Source organism: Corythoichthys intestinalis, chromosome 12 (assembly GCF_030265065.1).
Source record: "Corythoichthys intestinalis isolate RoL2023-P3 chromosome 12, ASM3026506v1, whole genome shotgun sequence".
Classification (NCBI taxonomy): Eukaryota; Metazoa; Chordata; class Actinopteri; order Syngnathiformes; family Syngnathidae; genus Corythoichthys; species Corythoichthys intestinalis.
This window is the reverse complement of record NC_080406.1, coordinates 37142874-37165085: the sequence shown is the minus strand read 5'-3', so window position 1 is coordinate 37165085 and position 22212 is coordinate 37142874. Positions and strand designations below refer to the sequence as shown.

The 22212-nt window shown below is 39.3% G+C and overlaps 1 protein-coding gene across 6 annotated transcripts in view; it reads left to right on the top strand.

Annotated features, from left to right (window-relative positions):
- igf2bp2a (insulin-like growth factor 2 mRNA binding protein 2a) overlaps nt 1–22212 on the top strand; it is a 127361-nt gene that overhangs the window by 91973 nt on the left and 13176 nt on the right. For 4 of the 6 annotated variants that reach the window (XM_057853430.1, XM_057853434.1, XM_057853435.1 and 1 more), the window contains 8 exons: nt 2256–2378; nt 7126–7261; nt 16418–16555; nt 17416–17484; nt 18056–18172; nt 18268–18342; nt 20187–20318; nt 20401–20514. In XM_057853430.1, coding sequence (XP_057709413.1) covers nt 2256–2378; nt 7126–7261; nt 16418–16555; nt 17416–17484; nt 18056–18172; nt 18268–18342; nt 20187–20318; nt 20401–20514 — 904 coding nt within the window. The remainder of the gene's footprint in view (nt 1–2255; nt 2379–7125; nt 7262–16417; nt 16556–17415; nt 17485–18055; nt 18173–18267; nt 18343–20186; nt 20319–20400; nt 20515–22212) is intronic. The other 2 variants (XM_057853431.1, XM_057853432.1) reach the window with 2 other exon arrangements.

The following is a 22212-nucleotide window of genomic DNA, read 5'->3' as shown; positions in this document are numbered from 1 at the left end:
GAGTGTTTGGGTTGTGTTCCTCATGTGAAATGTACTGCGCCTCCTCCTCACTCTCCTCAGCTGGGTTTAGGATGTGTTTCGAGTAGGAGTGGGAACCTCTTGGTACCTCACGATACGATACATATGCGATACAAAGCTCACGATAACGATGATATGACGATATGGCGATACAACGATTATCGATACATTGGTCAGGAAATCATTCTAGGATTTTCTACAAACAACTAATAAACAGAAAAACAAGTTTCTGCTGTGAATTGGAATGAGTTTATCATTAGTAGATGTCCAATCCATTTGAACTGGGAGTGTGGCCACTCCCTCCCACTTCAAACGGATTGAACGTCTATGGCTTTCAGTGTCAGCCAATGCCAGGCAATGAGGTAATTTTGGGCCATTCAAGATCATTTACCTGTTGATTTTCAGTTACTCCCTGTTGATTTTGGGGTATTTTATGGGTCACTTCCTGTTTATTTTGAGTTGCAGGACAGGACATGACCTGGGAATCACCCAAATGAATAGGCAGTGACTCAAACTCAACAGGATATGACCTGTAAATGCCCTAAAATGCCCTGAAATGGACAGCAAGTGACTGTAAATGCCCCCAAAAATCGGACCGAACGAATGCTGTGAATGCTCTGGTTTGGGCGTCGAGCACCGTCAATGGCAGCCTTAGAGTTAACTGAAACACTATTATGTTATTATGTTGTTATTACTATAACTTGATGGTTCCTTCTTTTTTCTTTTTTTCTTCCAAACATTGACATCGTTTTAAAACAATATCTCGATTCTTGACAGGAGCATATCGATAACCTTTTGGGATACAAAGTATCACGATATATCACCATTTCGATATTTTGTCACACCCCTCGTTTCAAACTTGGCTGCGCTCCATCTTGCTTTTTTGGAAACATGTGTTTCTTATCTTGCCAAGAGAGAATATGCAATGTTGCTTTAGCTTTTAGTGTTCTGTGCTGAGTGATCACCACTCACTAAAGGTAGCTCATTAGCATAGCGTTTGCGTTAGCATTAGTATCAACTTTAGGGGCCGTTTACATGGTGACTCTCCGAGAATACGAAAAATGTGAAATTTGCATTTGCATTTGCGTCTCCTTTTGAGCAATGTCGCGATTCCGCATGAAAACAATGTAGTATTCATGCCAGGCCCTAGGGGGCAGTGCAGATTTACTGGGCGACAGAGAATGATGCACTTTGACCCCACCAAGCTCCCTCAGCCCGGAAAAAAAATATGCCCGCCCACTCGAAGCAAAGTCACTTTTCTTTTGTTCAAAAAGGCACACAAATTGAAACGTTCAACATATTTAATTTAAAAATATTATTAAAACAGTAAATTAAAGCTGACATTCCACCATATTTGCTGTTTTTAATGTTTAGTAGCACCGCTGCGCACGCCCAATGTGACGTGTAGGAGTGCTGACGTTAACGACGCGGTCTCGTGCCGCAAGAGCCTTTGATATACATTCCGAGGAAGCCCCCCTCAACCCCCCGCAATCGGATTCTTCCACTTTGCAAGCAGGATTCAGAATTTTTCGTCTTCGACGACACCATATGCACGCGAGGCGAGTCCGCAACTCAGTCATTGCGTCTTTGTTTCGCAGAGTCGCCATGTAAACTGCCCCTTAGTGTGGCAAGCATCCTTTTAATCACTCAAACTTTTTTTACATACAGTTTGTGGCTTCTAGGTGGGTTGAATTGAAAATAATGTACTGCTTTTCCTGCTTATTTTTGGACTAAAACTTTTAAATTTTACAGACGAAAACATTCTGAGTGCGTGTCGACTAAGGGGCCGTTTACATGGTGACACTCCAGGAATACGACAAATTTCATGTATGCGATTACATGGTTCCGTCTTTGTTCCGTCTCCATTCGAACAATGTCGCCATTCCACATGAAAACGATGTAGTTTTCATACGAGGCCCTAGAGGGCAGTGTAGTTTTACAAGGCGACATTTCCTTGACAACAACCTCCTCAGCCCGGAAGACAACGTACCCGCCCACTCGAAGCAATGGCGTTTATTATATATATATATACTGTATGTATCCACATATGTGGACATCACATTTTGGGTCATATGGGCCACACTTCTATAAAAAATGTAAATATTTTGGCCCACATGACACCAAAATGGGATGTCTGCATTTTTTGACACCAGGTCTTTATAAAGTTGAGTTTTTTTTCAAGTTATCATAAATAGTTGCTATGAAGGGTTAACCTGTGTGTCTCTTTTGCTATGAAGGCAAGAGGAGATCCCTCTAAAACTCCTGGCCCACAACAGCTTGGTAGGCCGCCTCATTGGGAAGGAGGGCCGCAACTTGAAGAAGATTGAAGAGGAGACAGGGACCAAGATAACCATCTCCTCGTAAGTCATCTCCTCTACTCAGATTCCAACTTTTTAGTCTGCATTTTTACTCTAAAACAGCAAACAAATCAAATAAATTGAAAACAATCTGAGCACGTGAAGTCATATCAAATTGGAGTCAATAGTGAAGTTCCTAGACATGAGTGAAGGGGCCGAAGACAATTGATCACTGTATAAGTGGGTAAGAAATGCCTCGGCTCTATCCAGTTTAGAATATATTATAATAATATAATTTAATTTAGTTTAGCATTTTTTTTTCCTGTAATTAAGTTAGTTTTAATTAACTTGATAGTGGATTTCTAGTTTTTTTCCTTCTTAAAATTATTTTTTTTTAATTTAATTTTTGTTTCATTAGTAATTTTTTGGGTGCTTTGAGTTATTTGTGAAGTGCAAGATTCACAAGGAAAAATAAAAAAATACAACTCAGCTCGGCATGTGACGGTATGAAATTTTGACGGTATAATAACCTTAAGCAAAAATATCACTGTTTCACGGTATCACGGTATTGCAATTAGAGCTCTAAAATGTGTTTAAAAAAATAAATAAATACAACTTTTTTCCATTAAACAGGATTTTTATTTTTCAAAACGTATTAGAAAAATTGGAACATAAGTATAAAGTTAAGATCCTATATTCTAAATAAAATTTGGAAAAAAGGCGGTCCTTCAGGTGAGCGTAAACCCACAGCCACAGCTTAACATTATTATCATCAAAACAGAAATAATTGAACTATTTTCCATAAAAAGCACGTGTGTATGACTTGTATCATATTTACATTATACACACACTCTTTCTCAACACAGACCGTTGCCAGAGAGAAAAAAAACACACGTTTTACCACCGCTAGACATGCTAAACATGCTAGAGTTAATTCTCGTAGTTGGTGGGAAACTTTCATCAAAAATGCGAAATCATATTAGAGGTCTTGCCTCCTAAGCAGCCACCCTCCGCAAACATGTTTTACATGTAGGTTGGCCCTCCTCCTCTAAGCCGCGGCTATCTGTCACTTTTATGTAGCTGAAGTATTACCCATACCAGCGATTTCGTTTTCTTCGATGGAGGAAAAAAGTTTTTAAAAGTTCAGGAGTTTCACCTCCTCCAGCCATCGTGTAGCACAGCTGACTCACTGAACCTGAGCAACAACCAGTGGGAGACGGTTGACCCCTTACAGCTGCAAGCGAGGGATTTCTCCCTTTTATGGTACACAAAAAAATAGCTAACACCATAGGGGAGGGTATGACGGATTTTTTTTTAGGTTTTGAAACCGTGACATTTTCATACCATGCTATAACTTGAAACCGGTTATCGGCACATGCCTAAACTCAACAGGAGAAAACATCTTTGTTCATTCAATCTTTTAACTTTGGGGTGTGTAAATACTGCTTCCGGGGATATACCGTATTGGCCCGAATACAAGACCGTTTTTTTTGCATTGAAATAAGACTGAAAAAGTGGGAGTCGTCTTATATTCGGGGTCTACACATTATATCCATTCACGACGCTAGATGGTGCCAGATATCATTGAAGCGAATGCTGAACTCGAGGAGTAATGTTCTGTCATGACAGATCTCAGCTACTCTCAAGTTTAACCAGTTTGCATTATTTTATTGCAATGTTTTTCCTTATTCAGATTTGTTTCAAGACTAGTTACAGTCAGACCTCACTTTGATGGTTAATGCAGTTATTGCAATTTTGTTGTTTTATCACAATAGATTGGTTTATTTACATTTCAAAAACCAGAAGCCATTCATTTACGAATGTGATTGCACTTTAGTTTACATATTTAAATGTTCAGATATTAAGATTTGAATGAGGCAAAATAACATGCTTTTTCTCTCAAATATATTGTTATAATCATTTGTTTCAGATGTACTGTAATTATTTTCTGAATAAAAATTAATTTGGTGTTCAAAAAGTCTTTTTTCAAACTTTTGAAAAAGAGGGGGTCGTCTTATAATCACATATCTTATATTCGTCTTATATTCGGGCCAATACGGTAATACGAAAACAGATGGTTTAGGATCCTTGATTGACCTTAATTTCCCGAAGATAACGCACACTTTTTTTCCCAAAATGCACTTGTAAAATCATGGGTGCGCGTTATACACAAGAACAGGGACGGAGACAGAATGATTCATCATGATTCATGTCTCAGTGTCAGCTGGACCAGCACAATATTACCTGATCCGAACAGTGATATAATAATCAACTTTCATGTTGTAAATAATTGTTTTCATGATGATATTTTTCACATTTAATCAAATTTAAATGGTTTTGTTGTACTATTCGTCTATTACCGGTATTTACCGGTACATTTTTCTTACCTTGTTGTCGCAACATGCCAGCTTGACACGGCCATGTGGTCTTGAAGAGAATGTATACTGCGATCCGTTTTGTATAAATGTTGACCGCGTGGCGAGCTAGGACAGGAGTCTGAGGAGGAGTCTCGAACCACGGAGCCAAGCCGCGTTGTTTTTTGACAATGAAACTCACAATGTAACAACTTACGTCTTGCATGCTGCGACGGGAGACATTTTTTTACTTCCTGCTGTTCCCTTAACTAAACTCTTCCCCCCGGGAACTACACAACTTGCCAACATTAGTTCCACAGGTGAATTCTGTTAAAACTCGCTAAAACCGCTGCCTTTATAAAAGTTCGAGCAGGGCCGGCCCAGCCTATACGCAGACTATGCAGCTGCTTAGGGCCCCTGACCACTAGGGGGGCCCCATTCTGGCAATTGTTTAATTTATATTCTATTTTGTTTACTACAGTTTGCTTTATTTGACTTTTGTGAGTTTTGATACTTGATTACAAGCTTAAAAAAATAAAAGTTCTTCCTTAAAGTCCTTCTTTCCTCTTTTAGAAAAATGTTTGGCGCTACTTACTGTAAGTACTGACAATCATTTGGGGTGAGAAATTTGAAGTATGCAGTGCAACAAAATTTGATTAATATACAAAATATGGACGTATGGGTTTCACAGTACATTGTGACGAAATGGTGGGCCAAAAATAAGGGCCCCTTTGCATTATTTTGCTTGGGGCCCCCAAATGGCCTGGGTCGGCCCTGAGTTCGAGACATGAGTCTCATATTTATTGGTGCTAAAATTAGGGTGCACTTTATTAAAGAGTACAAGAATTTTCCCTAGATGTTACAGGTAAATTTTGGGTGCGCGTTATACACGGGTGCACGTTATATTTGGGTAATTACGGTAACTCATGTGCAACCATTGACAAATGAACATTTGCCTTTCCCTGTAAAAATGGACTGGACATCAAGCACCATCAATGGCACTGATTGATTGAAAGCAAAATCTCAATTTTCTGGGGGAAGAAAAATTTTGGACAGGAGGGCATTTAAAAAAAAAAAACCTATATGGAGGTGAGCACACGCAAGAGCAGAATTACAGACGCCATGACTTTAACAAGATATTATCGCGTACTTACCTTGTTTCGATCCAAAAACTCCTTGTCGCATCTATCACTGAGTATCAAGACACAGCTGTGAATGGCCACAGCTGGATTTTGGGGGATTTATGAGTGAAACATAGTAATATAACAAGGGCAGCGATGCAGAAATCGCAGACATCGAGGAGTGGTCGAGATTTTCTTTTTCATATAATTACCCTTTTAAACTTTTTTTTTTTCAATGTTTCTTTGTTTGGATCAATTATTTATCATCTAACATATGGGAAAATGTGACAGTAAAAAAAAAATACAATTTAGCGATAGTTATGAGGGAGATATCTGTGACTATTTTTACAGAAGCCATTTTTTTCATTGTGACGTAATTTGTTTAAAGTTTAAAATATGCGAGTGAATAATTTTTTAAAGTCGTTTTTTTTTTTTTTAAACAAAATATTAGACATCAATTAATGATTCTAAGCTAAAAATGACAGACATTTTGAATAATGAATATAATTACATACCTTGTTTTCATGGCTGGGTTTAAACAAAAACGGTTGCGCGACATCTGTAAATGGGGGTTCCCAGGGTAAAACGGGAAAATTAAAAATAGTTCGGGGGCTTAATGTGCCATGAATCTGCTATTGCAGCATATAGACATATTGTTCTATCAAACACAACAGGTGTTTTGGCTTAAAATAAAGCAGTCTTGTCTGTGTTTTCCGCCATATAATAACATTTAAAAATACAATAAATATTCATAATTTAAGAAATAGTAATGATAATAATTCCTAATATTTAAATTTTAAGTGTCAAGTTTTGTATTGCTGTCCACTGTAGTGACCACTGTCCCTGGAAAAAAAAAATGAAAGAAAGTTGCGTAAAATTAAAACAAAGAGTTTTTCAAAATATAAAAATGAATAAAACCAAAAATAACACAGCAAGATAACCATCCATAGTGACACTCCGGACAACTTAGTCTAGCGCCGTCAATGGCACTGAAACTTAATCAGATGGATTGGACGTCTTTCACTGTCAATTTTGTTTAATATAGTACCACTGGTGGCTCAGACTTGATGAACATGTAGTCATAAAATTCATGTTGTTTCCTTATCAGCACAAATGTTTATGCCCGTTTTGAAAGGCCCATACTTCATTACCTTCTGAACTAGATACACTGAAATCCAATTAAAATCCACCCACCCCCCTTTGTGATGAGCAAAATATGCTTATTGTCTTTGTCTGCACACTGCTCTGACACATCTGCGTGGTTTGTGTGTGTGTGTGTGTGTGTGTGTGTGTGTGTGTGTGTGTGCGTGTGTGTGTGTGTGTGTAATCGTCTAGGTTACAAGACTTAACCATTTACAACCCAGAAAGGACCATCACAGTGAAGGGCATCCTGGAAGCGCTTTGTAAAGCCGAAGCGGAGATTATGAAGAAACTGAGGGAAGCCTACGAGAACGACGTTGCTGCTATTAATGTGAGTTAGTGAAAGTCACGTACTGTATGACTGACCGTGTAAGCTTGGTAACAAGATTGCTACAAACGGTCATTTTTCGATCGTGGATTAAGTACTGATGATGTTTTTGTATGTACAGTAGTTGACTCATTGGAATCACATGTTATTTACGTTATTTACTATTTGTTATATTACTCTGGGTTTTAAATTTTAACTGAAAATGTGCAGTGAGAAAAGTTGAATATATATTATCATAGTTTTCCAGAGTAAAAGCATGTTTTTGCATATCATATTTTGATTCATTTGAATAATTATCTACTTAAGCATTAAAAAAAACAAGTAAAAAGAGAATATTTACTGTTAATTTTATTAAAATAAAAATTAAAGAATATTTTTTTAAAGAAATCTTAAATGAAACAAATAAAAGAAGAAATATTTGTTTTACTTTTTTCTTTTTCTTTTCTTTTTTTTTTTTTTTTTTTTAAATATTTACTGACTTTACTTACTGAGTATTTATTGACTGACTGACCTAACTTTCCCCCTTTATTTATTCAAAAATGGAAATAGAAAATGAAAAATAATCAATGGGAAAACTGCTAAAAAATTATTTAGGTGTCAAACTTATGGTCGGATCTGGCCCATCACATCAATTTGTGTGGCCTGCGAAAGCAAATTATGTGAATCCACTTCATATTTCTCGCAAAAATACATTTTAATAAAATGTCTGCAGTCCTCTATGGAAGAGCAAAGTCTACAGAAATCAAAGAATACAGCATATTTTTTTCAATTTAAAAAAATACTGTACTTTATAATAAATATTAGGATATATGCATGTATACTAGTATGTGGCTAGTCAGTTACGAAAATTAGCCCCCGCCATGTGTAAACAAAGAGCTTTTTCCGTTGAAAATTCTTGTGAATAAATGCTAAAATCACTGAATTCTTTATAGATATGGACGTAAAACAGTCTTGATTCTTGGTTTAAAGCAAAAAAACGAGGCAGATGGCAGTTATTTTGTAAATATTGCCAGGTGTAATGCCAATGCTGTGGCGGCTAAATTCTTCCATTGATTATTTTCACAACGTTTCAAAATGGATGCATGGCCTGAAAAAAATATAATAATTGCCTTGAATCCTTGAACAAATCACTCCGGAGACAATCCTTCCTGTTTGTATGCGGGGGAGCTTTCGTACTTTTTCAAAAATCAGGCTTAAATCCGGCTTCGGCTAACTGCATGTGTGAGAGTTTAACTGACTGCCACCGACCGCTAATAAATGAAGCGGAGTATGGTACAGCCCCCTTCGGGAAGAAGTGATGCAATGAATGGCAAACTTTGGGGATTAAAAAAAAAAAAGGTGGGGGGAACACCATGTCTTATATGTATCTTTCAAATGCTGTTAAATCTGAATAAATACATCAAACAACCCCCCCTCAAACATTTTTTTAATGTAAATAAGCTGCGCCTCTACTTCGCAGGGGTACAGGAGGGTGGCCCCATTAACCACGAAAAACGAGGGATCGCTGTATTTACTCTTCCCGCCCTTTTTTTTTTTTTTTAAATTAAGTGGTTCTTTTAAAAAAATAAGAGAAAATATACTTTTCCAATTTTAATGTTTAGTTAAAAAATGTAAGAAAAAAATATATGTATATATGTATATATATTACTATTAACCCTAGAACACGTAATGTGATGTGATTTATAAAAGGTCCCCTATGGTGGTTTTGTTGTTTAAATTAAATTTGATATTGTAGTATAAACACAGTAGAGTGTACCGTATTTTTCGGACTATAAGTCGCCGTTTTTTCCATAGTTTGGCTGGGGGTGCGACTTATGTGTAAAATTATTAACACATTATTATATCATTTCACATGTTATTTTGGTGTTTTGGAGTGACACTGATGGTTTGGTAAATGTGTTAGCATGTTCTTGATGCTATAGTTATCTAAATAACTCTTAATAACTATATTACGTGAACCAGAGGTTGCGTTAGACTTTTTCGTTGTCTGTCATTTTGACTGACAGGGTCATAAAAATCCGGTCATAATCTATTTTTACCAGTCACTTAAATTTTTAAAATGATAATAATGACATATTCAATAGCAGTGTTGGTCAAAAGCGGTGCGCTACTTACTCAACTCTGAATAAATTGAAGAAACTACCAGCCATGTTGTGTCTGCTCTCTGCTCTGTTGATTTGTCATCCAAGACTCGGGGTGCGTTCAGGTTTGAGAATAGCGCACGTACTTCTGACTCCAAGCTGTTTGTCCCTGCTCATTCAATTAGGCTACGTTTATACTACAGGTCTTAATGCACAAGTCCCGATTTTTTTGTCATATCCGTATTTTTTGGCGTGCCCGTTCACTGCTTTTGTCCATTGAGACCATTCAAGTATTACGCATGCGCTCTAATTCGCAGTCCGGCACGCGCCGGTGCGCAAAAGCATCAAAACAAATGACAAGTTATCTGTCATTCCAGGGATATCATATTTTGCTTTCCAAAAGGACGAGACAAATAAATAACAGACATAAATAATCCCCGTTTAGCCTTATATTCACAGTTTATATGGATCGATAGCATGCACGCACTGTCCGTGCATGTCACACACACATACGGATTTTTGTACAATTTTGTAACAGAGTCTCAAAACAAATAGCTGGCTATCAAAATAGTTGGCAATTAATTTGATCTCTGATTAGCTGTTGATTAGTCAATTAATCCTGAAAGCCCTATTCTGTATCAGCTGCTGGTAAACAGAGAGCGTTACGCGATCACTTCACAGTCATCTGGCTCTTTCACGGAGCCTCTGACTCACGCCGCCTTCTGTGAGTCTTCCCCATCACGCAGCGCCTTTCCCAGCATCCGTCTGATCCCCAATGACATCATCAGTCAGCGCTCACTGCAGCCTGAGGGGTCAACAAAACAGTGTTTGTTGATTTGACACACATTGCTATTTTTTCTCTCAAACACTGATGACCACAAATAAGAAAGTAGTTGGAGATTTCTGTTTAAAATTCAATTTAAAAAAAAAAAAAAAAAATTATTAACGGCAATTTAAAACGTGCAACAATTACGATTTTCTTCCTTGGTGGTGGTAATCATATACAGTACTGTATGTCAACAGCACAATGTGTGCTTGTTGGATTGTCTACCTGTCTCCACTGAGCTTCGAGCGCCATCTAGTGTGTATATGACGATATTACATGATGCTGTAAGACGCCTGCTCTTCCACTCTTAGTTCATCATCATGTTCACAGAACATTAATTCAAGGAGACACTTACTCAAAAAAAACGAGGAAATGTGCAGCCGTAATAACTCTCCTTAACGATTTATTACAGTAGAGTAGGCATGTGCCGGTATGAGATTCTGACGGTATGATAACCTTAAGCCAAAATATCATAGTTTCACGGTTTCACGGTATTGCTATTAGAGCTCTAAAATGTTTGAGATGTCGGTTAAGAAAAAAAAAAAGAGCTTTTTTCCATTGAACAGGGTTTTTATTTTTCAAAACATATTAGCAAATTGGAACATAAGTATACTATTAATTAAAATAAATTTTAAAAATTTATATTTTGAATAAAATTTAAATAAATGCAGTCCTTTAGGTGAGCCTAAACCCACAGCCACAGCTCATTATTACCATCAGAACAAAAATAATTAAATTATTTTCCATAAAAAGCACGTGTTTATGACTCGTATCATGCTTACATTATACAAACTGTCTTTCTCAACACAGACATTTGCCAGAGAGATAAAAACACGTTTTTCCACCGCTAGACACACTAAACACGCTGGAGTTAACTCTCGTAGCTGTTGGGAAATGTTCATGACAGTATTTACAAACCTTTAATTTTTTATGAATACGAAATCATATTGGAGGTATTGCCTCCTCGACGGCCACCCACCGCAAACATGTTTTACATGTCGGTCGGCCCTCCTCCTTTAAGCCGCGGCCATCTGTAACTTTTCTGTAGCCGAGGTATTCCCATACCAGCGATTTCATTTTATTTGATGAGTGGGAAAAGTTCAGGAGTTTCACCTCCTCCAGCCATCGTATAGCACAGCTGACTCACTGACACTGAGCAACAACTGGTGGGGGGATGGTTGAGCGTTGCAGCTGCAAAGGAGTTATTTCTCCATCCATACAGTGGGGCAAATAAGTATTTAGTCAACCACTAATTGTGCAAGTTCACCCACTTGAAAATATTAGAGAGGCCTGTAATTGTCAACATGGGTAAACCTCAACCATGAGAGACAATATTTGGGAAAAAAAAAACCTGAAAATCACATTGTTTGATTTTTAAAGAATTTATTTGCAAATCATGGTGTAAAATAAGTATTTGGTCATTACCAAAAGTTGATCTCAATACTTTGTTAAGTACCCTTTGTTGGCATAACGGAGGCCAAACGTTTTCTGTAACTCTTCACAAGCTTTTCATACACTGTTGCTAGCATTTTGGCCCATTCCTCCATGCAGATCTCCTCTAGAGCAGTGATGTTTTGGGGCTGTCGTTGGGCAACACGGACTTTCAACTACCTCCACAGATTTTCTATGGGGTTGAGATCTGGAGACTGGCCAGGCCACTCCAGGACCTTGAAATGCTTCTTACGAAGCCACTCCTTTGTTGCCCTGGCTGTGTGTTTGGGATCATTGTGATGCTGAAAGACCCAGCCACGTCTTATCTTCAATGCCCTCGCTGATGGAAGGAGATTTTCACTCAAAATCTCTCGACACATGGCCCCATTCATTCTTTCCTTTACACAGATCAGTCGTCCTGGTCCCTTTGCAGAAAAACAGCCCCAAAGCATGATATTTCCACCCCCATGCTTCACAGTGGGTATGGTGTTCTTCGGATGCAATTCAGTATTCTTTCTCCTCCAAACAAGAGAACCTGTGTTTCTACCAAAAAGTTCTATTTTGGTTTCATCTGATCATAACACATTCACCCAGTCTTCTTCTTGATCATCCAAATGCTCTTTAGCGAACCACAGACGGGCCTGGACGTGTACTGGCTTCAGCAGGGGACACGTCTGGCAGTGCAGGATTTGAGTCCCTGGTGGCGCATTGTGTTACTGATAGTAGCCTTTGTTACTGTGGTCCCAGCTCTCTGTAGGTCCCCCCGTGCGGTTCTGGGATTTTTGCTCACCGTTCTTGTTATCATTTTGACACCATGGGGTGAGACCTTGCATGGAGCCCCAGATCGAGGGAGATTATCAGTGGTCTTGTATGTATTCCATTTTCTAATAATTTCTCCAACAGTTGATTTCTTTACACCAAGCGTTTTACCTATTGCAGATTCAGTCTTTTCAGCCTGGTGCAGGTCTACGATTTTGTCTCTGGTGTCCTTCGACAGGTCTTTGGTCTTGGCCATAGTGGAGTTTGGAGTGTGACTGACTGAGGTTGTGGACAGGTGTCTTTTATACCAATAATGAGTTAAAACAAGTGCCATTAATCAGAGGTTGCGCTAGACATTTTCGTTGTCTGTCATTTTGACTGACAGGGTCATAAAAATCCGGTCATAATCTATTTTTACCCGTCACTTAAATTTTTAAAATGATAATGATGACATATTCAATCGTATTTAGTTTTCATTCATTTTTAATTAATATTGTAACGCTTGCTTGGCGGCGAAAAATTAGACACGGAAGTCGTGGTATTTTTCACCCTCTTTTTACTTTGCTTACCACCACCAACACCAACAAAACAACAACTCCGCCCCCAAAGAAAAACGGGCAACTATATAGACCCCAATCACCAACGTCACACAATGATCTTAATTGTGGTTGTCAGCCCAAAATCTTCTAAATATATATTAAATGCATCTTACCAGATATAAAATGACTACTACATAGTCTGTGGTGATCGTTTGGTGCCCAGATTTCTTGTCGAATTAAAGCAGTCCATCTCGCTCTCCTCTTCGGGTCTCTCAGAATACGGTAGAACTTCAAGTCTCTCAGTCTATCTTCTCTGTTACTGCAACCAACCGCCACACACGCCTTCACCATTTTGATTATTAATGTTAACGAGCAGAAAAACACGCCGTAATAGGAGGCATGTACGTAGCGGTAATGTGTAAACACGACGAGCTGACGGAAAATATGGCGGCTCCAGTCAGGGGGGCGGAGTTGTGACGTCATGTGATTGGGGTCTATACACAGGCGGCAATCTAGTCCACCAATTGGATGACGCGCTGGCACACCGGGTGCACCAATAAGAACCTCGCGTTGATGTGTCAATCACGGTGCCGCCGCCAGACCCCGGTGACGCTACAATATTCTGACAGAATAGCCAACGACGTCATGCATTAAGAGAGACAATAGCTAATTAATATGCTCACTCGCCACCCTGTGGTCTGGGGTGTGAATTGCAACCTGTCAAAATGACGGACGGACTTCAGTTTTTTCCGTCACCGTTTTAAAAAACCGGTCAACGACGGAAAATATTCGGTTAACGCGACCCCTGCCATTAATACAGGTAACAAGTGTAACTCGTTAGACCTCGTTAGAAGAAGTTAGACCTCTTTGACAGCCAGAAATCTTGCTTGTTTGTAGGTGACCAAATACTTATTTTCCAGTCTAATTTGGAAATAAATTCTTTAAAAATCAAACAATGTGATTTTCTGTTTTTCTCCCACATTCTGTCTCTCATGGTTGAGGTTTACCCATGTTGACAATTACAGGCCTCTCTAATCTTTTCAAGTAGGAGAACTTGCACAATTGGTGGTTGACTAAATACTTCTTTGCCCCACTGTACATAAAAAATAGCTAATGACGGAATGACGGAAAATTTTTGCGGTTTTAAAACCTTGACGTTTTCATACTACATTTAACTTGAAACCTGAAATTGGCACATGTCCAGTCTTGAGGGGAAAGGGACCCGACACCTCCTGTCGTGTGACATAATCGCTGACTGCCAATCTGGTGTCTCGGACGCCTCACGACCACATTGCAGAAAGTCTGGCACGTCAGAATTTTTGCCCGTCATGCCGTTTAGTGTGACATGTCGTAAGTGTTCCAACTTTTTTTTTGATGAATATTGACCAGTGACCTACGTGTGCTTTCTCTTGCGCATGCTCTCTCACTCTCGTTTTTTTCCCCGCTGAGAGTGCGGATGCTGGCAGCATGTGCAGAGGCGTAGCAAGAGTCCCCAGGGGCCCAAGGCAACAAGCAACATTGGGCCTTCTGAGTCACATGACACACATACATACTCACGCAGAATAATGAACTCAAAGGTTGGGAGGGTGCGAGTGCGCGCTGCGTGCACGTGTGGTCATCTTGGCCATAAAAGTGGCGAAAACTAAGCACTTTTACACTGACTCATATAGATGTACTTCCATTCGTTTATGGACACACACATTTCAACAGGTGGCAGTCCTCTACCTGAAATGCGCACCTTACGCCTATTTTCGCTCCCAGATTACGCAGTGCTTGAGACGTAGGACAATAACGGGACTGGTTGCTATGGGAACGTACGCATACCCAAGGAACCTATCTAAAAGGAGTAATAAAATTGCTAATAAAATTGTTTAGGATTATTTTAGATGCATGTATGTTGTATTTTTCTTATAGAGTATTTGACGAGGAATACGATAGACCCATTAATAGACTTTTTGGAAAAAATCACTATTTGTTTAAATAGTCACATGAATAATGAGGTGGCCTGTGAAAATCAACGTAAAATAACTCGTCAAGGACTTTCCAGAGAGTACTTGGTGAGTCACTCTTTAAACAATCACGTGGTATTAATAGCTGATTGGACTTTCTTAAACATGTTTAATGCTGATGGAGATTGATAACAGAATCGTTAGATAATCTGCCAAATGATTCCATGGTATTGAAACATTCCCTACACTTGTCCCTGCGACAGTGCAGTAAAGCTGCGTGTGCTAAATGTGTTGGCCCTCTGTGGGCCCCAGTTGGCTAGGGGCCCGAGGCAATTGCCTGGTTTGCCTAATTGGACGCAACGCCTCTGAGCATGTGACACCTCTCGCCTCCCGACGACATCAGCTGTCGGACTGCACGCTTCACAGCAGTACACGACGATCAAGCAGGTTCTGGTCTTGTAGTATGATAACTCGTTCGTTCCAAGACACGCAATAACATCGTGACACAATGTCATGTAATCTGACACTGCGAGTGTCAGGAACAAACAAGAAATCGTATAGTCTGAGTCAGGCATTCGTACGACTGTGTACTGCTTGTTGACGGCGATAGACGTCTTATCCAGTTCAATAGGATTGGACGTCTACTAGTGCTAAACTCAATTCACAGCAGAATGATGAAAAGAATTGGACATCTATTGTCATCAATAGGGGCGTGACAAAATATCGAAATGGGGATATATCGTGATACTTTGTATCACCAAAGGTTATCGATATGCTCCTGCCAAGAATCAAGATATCGTTTTAAAAAGGTGTCAAATGTCTTTAAAAAAAAATAATTAAAAGGAACCAACAGGTCGCTACCAAAATCTTCCACCATAATAGTGTCTCAGTTAACTCTAAGGCTGCATTGACTGTGCACGACGCCGAATCCATTTAGACTGCGAACGTTCGTTCATTCGAAACCAGAGCATTCACAGTCATTCTGTCCGATTTGCGGGGCATTTACAAGTCATTCCCTGTTGAGTTTGAGTCACTGCCTATTTATTTGGGTGATTCCCAGGTCACTTCCTGTTCTGTAACTCACAATAAACAGGAAGTGACCCGTCAAATACCCCAAAATCACCAGGAAGTAACTGAAAATCAACAGGTAAATGACCTTAAATAGCCCAAATTACCTCATTGCCTGGCATTGGCTGCCAATGACGGCCATAGACGTTCAATCCGTTTGAAGTGGGAGGGATGGCAGCGATTGAACGAATGTTCATTCGCTGCCACCCTCCCAGTTCAAATGGATTGGAAGTCTACTAGTGATAAACTCATTCCAACTCACAGCAGAAACTTGTTTTTCTATTTATTAGTGGTTTGTAGAATATTCTAGAATGATTTCCAGACCAATGTATCGATAATCATTGTATCGTCAGATCATCGTTATCGTGAGCTTTGTACCGCAAATCGTATCGTATCGTGAGGTATGTACCAAGAGGTTCCCTCTCCTAGTCATCAATAGCAGCTAAAGTGTTAATATTGTACTATCTTAATTCCTTCCATTTTGTTATGTCTGTATTTTATTCTAGCAACAGGCCAACCTGATCCCAGGCTTGAACCTAAACGCTCTGGGCATTTTCTCCTCCGGTCTGCCGGTGCTGCCCCCAGCTGCTGGACCTCGCGGCTCAGTCCCCCCAGTACCACAAGCAGGATACAACCCATTTTTAGTAAGTGGTGGTCAAACTGAATAAATGTGGAGCTAATTTTCATCTAGGTTTCAAATTTTAAAGCAAATCATCCGACTTAGCTGTCATGCTCGGCCCACACACAATGACAAAAACATTTTGTGTAGGATGTTTGACAAGTGGTGTGCATTTCATTTGACAAAATATGACCCTAAAAATGACATCATCCATTCTGTGTGCTTTGAAGAATAGGTTCTTGAGACTTTTTGTGGGTCTACTCATGGCAAAAATCTACCAAATTTCATGCCGACAAGTAAAACTGGCTGCGAGGGCTGAATTTTTATATGCTACAAAATATTCACTGGAGATCATTTCAAAAATTGCTGCTCCAAAGCAAAATGGCAAACTTCTGTGTTTTTCTGGCAATGGGTTTTTAAGACCTAATGGAATTGGGTCTACTCGTCATGACAAACATGTCACTAAGTAAAACCATCTTCTTGGGTGGAAATTTCCAAAAAGAGCAGAGTGCAACTGTGCCTGACTTTTAAACTACCTGAAGTTGGTTAATTATCCTGATTAATTTTAGCTATTGACTATACTGTAGCTTGTGGTTCATAAAAATTGAACTCTGTTGTCCTCAGCATTATGGTACAAAATTGACCCCCCCTTTTCAATACACTCCAAAGATAAGTCAATATGCATTTGAAACGAAGTCCACACTCATCATCGGCATCCCGAGCGACGCAGTGTGAGACGACGCGGGCCAGAATGTAAGAACGTGACTCGTTGCGACTTCAGGTCTCGAAAAAAATCCCCCCCTGGTCGGAGCCTGTGTGAGTGTGTCTGGGAATGTGTGCGTACATGCACCGCCCTGATCTGCCTGCTTGTCACTTCACTTGCAGAGTCACTCTTCACATCTCAGTGGCCTGTACGGGGTTCCTCCAGCAAGTGCCGTCCCCCACCAGCACTCAGTATGTCCTCCAAAAAGCCGCACCACACAAGAAATTAAGAGAATCTGACAAAAATGTCACTGAAATAAGAAAAGCTCATTTAAAACTTGAACCTATGATGAGGATAAATAGCATGCAGAGAGCTAAATCCAAAATCGTCGCTCACCAGCGCAGCAACATCACCACCGCCACCAGAACACCACAAATATGTCTGGATTGAGAGTTCCAACCCAGAGTTGAGCCAGGGCTCATTAAATCCACTCAATAAACCGCAAGTACACAAATACTGAGTACTGACTGCAAAAAAGCTCAACTCTTACCCGAGTCTTGTTTGCTGGGCGTCGGGTCAAAACAAACACCAGCCATAGGCTTGACGGACACCTTCGTGGAAAGCTCATTTGAGGGCTGCCATTGACAGGGATAGGTGTCCAATCCATTTTGACTGGGAGGGACAAACAAACGTCAAAATGGATTGGTCATCTACCCCCGTCAATGGCACTGAAGCATGTCTTTTTTTTTTTTTTTTTTTTTTAAACTAATGAGAAAATCTGGACTTGTGCATTTTTAAAAGTGCCTTTGTCTCCATCGACAGGCTCCAGAACAGGAGGTTGTCTACCTCTTTATCCCAACTCAGTCAGTGGGAGCTCTCATCGGGAAGAAAGGCCAGCACATCAAGCAGCTTGCACACTTTGCCGGCGCATCAATCAAGGTGCACCACAAAAGCTTCACCTCCAAAAAAATAAAAGTTAAACTTCAGCCAAAATCAAATTATGCTCAAGTTTCTTCTCTCCCATTTGACAAAAGATCGCACCAGCTGACAGCCCCGACGTGACTGAAAGGATGGTGATCATCACCGGGACGCCAGAGGCTCAGTTTAAGGTAAAAATTAATGGAATCAAATGCAGCGCAAATGAGTATATTATTTAAAATTAACAAAAAAACTTTGCCATTCGTTTCAAATGGGATGTACGTCGCCCAATTTATTTTTTCAATGGCCAAAATTTCCACTTCAATTTCAATGGCAGAAAAACATGGGTGGTGTTGATTTTTGACCAAAAACTTACTATTAAAGCGTATTGACATTCAACTGGTGCCCAAGTAAGTCTGTAATAAGTAAGTAATTAATTCTGTCAGTTAATACTAAATTTCTCCCAGAAAATGATTGCAATTACAAATGCTTTGGTAGTAATATCTACATTTATTTTTCTTGCAATGAAAAAACACAAAAGAGAATGAAATTTTTTTTTTAAATCATTATCATTTTACACAAAACCCCCAAAAATGTGCCGGATAAATTGGCATCCTTTGGAAAATCATGTGATGCTTCTCTAATTTGCGTAATTAACATCACCCGTTACTTAATTTGTTATGCGTGGCAGGCCAGGATGAGTGCATAAAAGGTAAAAAAGGGAGCAGACGTCCACTTATGCATTTTTAATCAACAAAAAATAAATAAATCCAGCTCAACCACTCGTCACTCGGGAGTGCAACGGACGACGCACACATGATAACACTCTCCAAAAAGTTGGTAGAAACTGATGAAGAAAGTGAACATACAACATAAAGAGGAGCCACCATGTGGTGGATGTCCTAAGGAACAAAAAGGATCACAGAAGTGACCGTTACATAGTCAACAGGTGATGGCAATAACTAAATCACACTTACAGCCAGTTAAAATGGATTAAAGTTGACTCAACCTCTGGCCTGTGTCCTTGTATGTACCACATTGAGCATGGAGAAAAGAAAGAAGACCAAAGAACTGCATGAGGACTTGAGAAGCAAAATTGTGAGGAACCATGGGCAATCTCAAGGCTACATGTCCAAATCCAGAGACAAACAGAATTGCAGGGGTGCCAATACTTTTGGCCTGCACTGTATATAATGTCCCCAAATCAGTTGGAAATGACAGCAATTGAAATCGGGATACATAAAATTTTGAATTCAAACTATAAAAGGAAGTCCAGTTTACTTAAAATTTTAAGTTAATAATACTCAACTCATTTACTACCAAACATCATGTCACGAGATATCCCCTTGGTTACATAAACACATAACTTACAAAAGAATGATTATATTCCTATCTTTCATCATTAAAAAAAGAAATTGAAAGCAAAGTCACCATCAGAATTTCTCCAGAAATTGCATTTTATAGTTATTAATAAACTATTTTTTAACTGTCAAAAAGATTGCATGTTAGTCAGAGAATGGACCAGAACAAAGAGAAAAATGACAAAATATTGAAGACAAGACTCGCTCCTATTCACGTAAATGGACTCGGGTGTATGGCATGATGTATACAGTACGGTCGCCTAAACTTTCCCCACACCCTTCAATGTCTCATCAATGGCATCATAGGAAATCATAAATATGATAAGGAAAAGTTGTGAAACAAATTATAGTGTATGTGCGCTGTACATATCATATTTATATTTATTGGTATTTTCAGCACGAATCTGGTTTTCTTGCGTTTTAATTGGCTTGTTTCTTTGTGCGATTACGATTCAGTTTTGATTGCTAGAAAAACCAATTGCAGAGCAGACGACTCATTACGGGAACAATTGCAGCGTTGGCAATATGTGGTGCAGTCATTAACATATGCTACCGCATTCATGGTCCTCACGGCCCACACAATTACAAGAGCAAAAATATTTTTGCCGCCCATTTAACCTTTTTGTTCTCCATCTCTGTTCTCTTGTCCCTTCACTCCTTTCTATGTATTCCAGGCCCAGGGTCGAATATTTGGGAAACTAAAAGAAGAGAACTTCTTTTCTGGGAAGGAGGAAGTGAAACTGGAGACGCACATCAAGGTTCCTTCCACTGCAGCCGGAAGGGTCATTGGGAAAGGTGGCAAAACGGTGAGTTCATGGGCCCTTTTTCATCCATCCATCAGTTTTCTATAGTTGTCTATACTGTAATTGCTTGTTCTTTAAATTTCAGGTGAATGAGCTCCAGAATCTTACCAGCGCTGAGGTCATCGTACCGCGGGACCAAACTCCAGACGAGAAAGATGAGGTGTTTGTGAAGATCAGTGGACATTTCTTTGCCAGTCAGGTACATTGAACAGATTTGGCTGCTATTGACGGCAATAGACGTCGAATCCTTTTGAAATGGATCGGGTGTCTATTGTAGCAACAGCTTAGTTAAACACAATGACTTGCTGGAATGTAGCTCACGCATTAAATATTTACACTCCCTTTGTGTTGTTAATAACAGCGTTACTAACAGCGTTATTTTTGGGAATAGTGAGTAATGTAATTAATTATTTTTCCCATCGTTACAACGCCGTTAGCGTTACTAAAGTTGTGAAGCCGCACGTTACTACAATTTGGGTGAATGAAGCGGGAGATACCGAGAGAGCAGCGCGGGAGGGGAAAAGGGGATTGTGACGCCGTTGCAAATGCGATGCTAGATGGCTCGGAGCGTTAGCATAGCATTCGCGTTCTCGCTAGCATCGGCATTTAGCGTGGCGAGCGTCATCTTAAACTCTCGGGGAACGTTTTTTTTTTTTTTTACATACTGTACAGTTCATGGCGTTCAGGTGGGTAGAATTACTTTAAAAAAATAATTGACTGTTTTCCTGTTGAGGATGCATTACCATCACCAAGTGGGTGTTGTCATTGTAGATGCTACAATACAATAATATACCGTATTTTTCGGACTATAAGTCACAGTTTTTTTTCAAAGTTTGGCTGGGGGTGTGACTTATGTGTGAAATTATTTACAAATTATTATATCATTTCACTTGTTATTTTGGTGTTTTAGAGTGACAATGATGGTTTGGTGAACTTGTTAGCATGTTCTTTTTGCTCTAGTTATCTGAATAACTCTTAATAGCTGTGTTATGTTAATATACCGACCACGTTCGCATTTCGTTGTTCATGCATTATGTAAGATTATCATACTGTACACTTATTGAGCAGGTGGTTCTCTATTGTATTTTTATTTTAAATTGCCTTTCAAGAGAAATTGCCTTTCAAGAGAAACATATTTGTTTTATGTGTTGGATTTTTTCAAGTAAATTTCCCCAAAAAACGCGACTTATACGCCGATGCGACTTATATGGGGTTTTTTTCTCTTCATTGTGCTGTTTTGGGCAGGTGCAACTTATACTCAGGTGCGACTTATAGTCATAAATAAATACGGTAGCAAAAATAGTCACTTGCCCCATACTTTTCTTGAATGACGTATCCATAAACCATGTGTGATATTTTTTGATTAAAACAACTAGAGCAAAGGTAGAGGCGTCACGTCCCATTAGGCAAACCAGGCAATTGCCTAGGGCCCCCAGCAAACAGGGGCCCACAAAGGACCAACAGATTTAGCACACGCAGCTTTACTGCACTGTCGCAGGGACAAGTGTTGGGAGTTTTTCAATTCCATGGAATCATTTGGCAGATTATCTAATGATTCTGATATCAATCTCCATCAGCACTAACCATGTGATGTACAGTAGATTATACATGTTTAAGAAAGTCCAATCAGCTATTAATACCACATGATTGTTTAAAGAGTGACTCACCAAGTACTCTCTGGAAAGTCCTTGCCGAGTTGTTTTACGTTAATTTTCACAGGCCACCTCGTTATTCATGTGACTACTTCAAAAAATGGTGAGTTTTCCCAAAAAGTCCATTAATGGATCTATGGTATTCCTCGTCGAATACTAAATAAGAAAACTATAACATACTGTATATGCTTCTAAAATAATCCTAAACGATTTTATTACCAATTTTAATACTCCTTTTAGCAAGG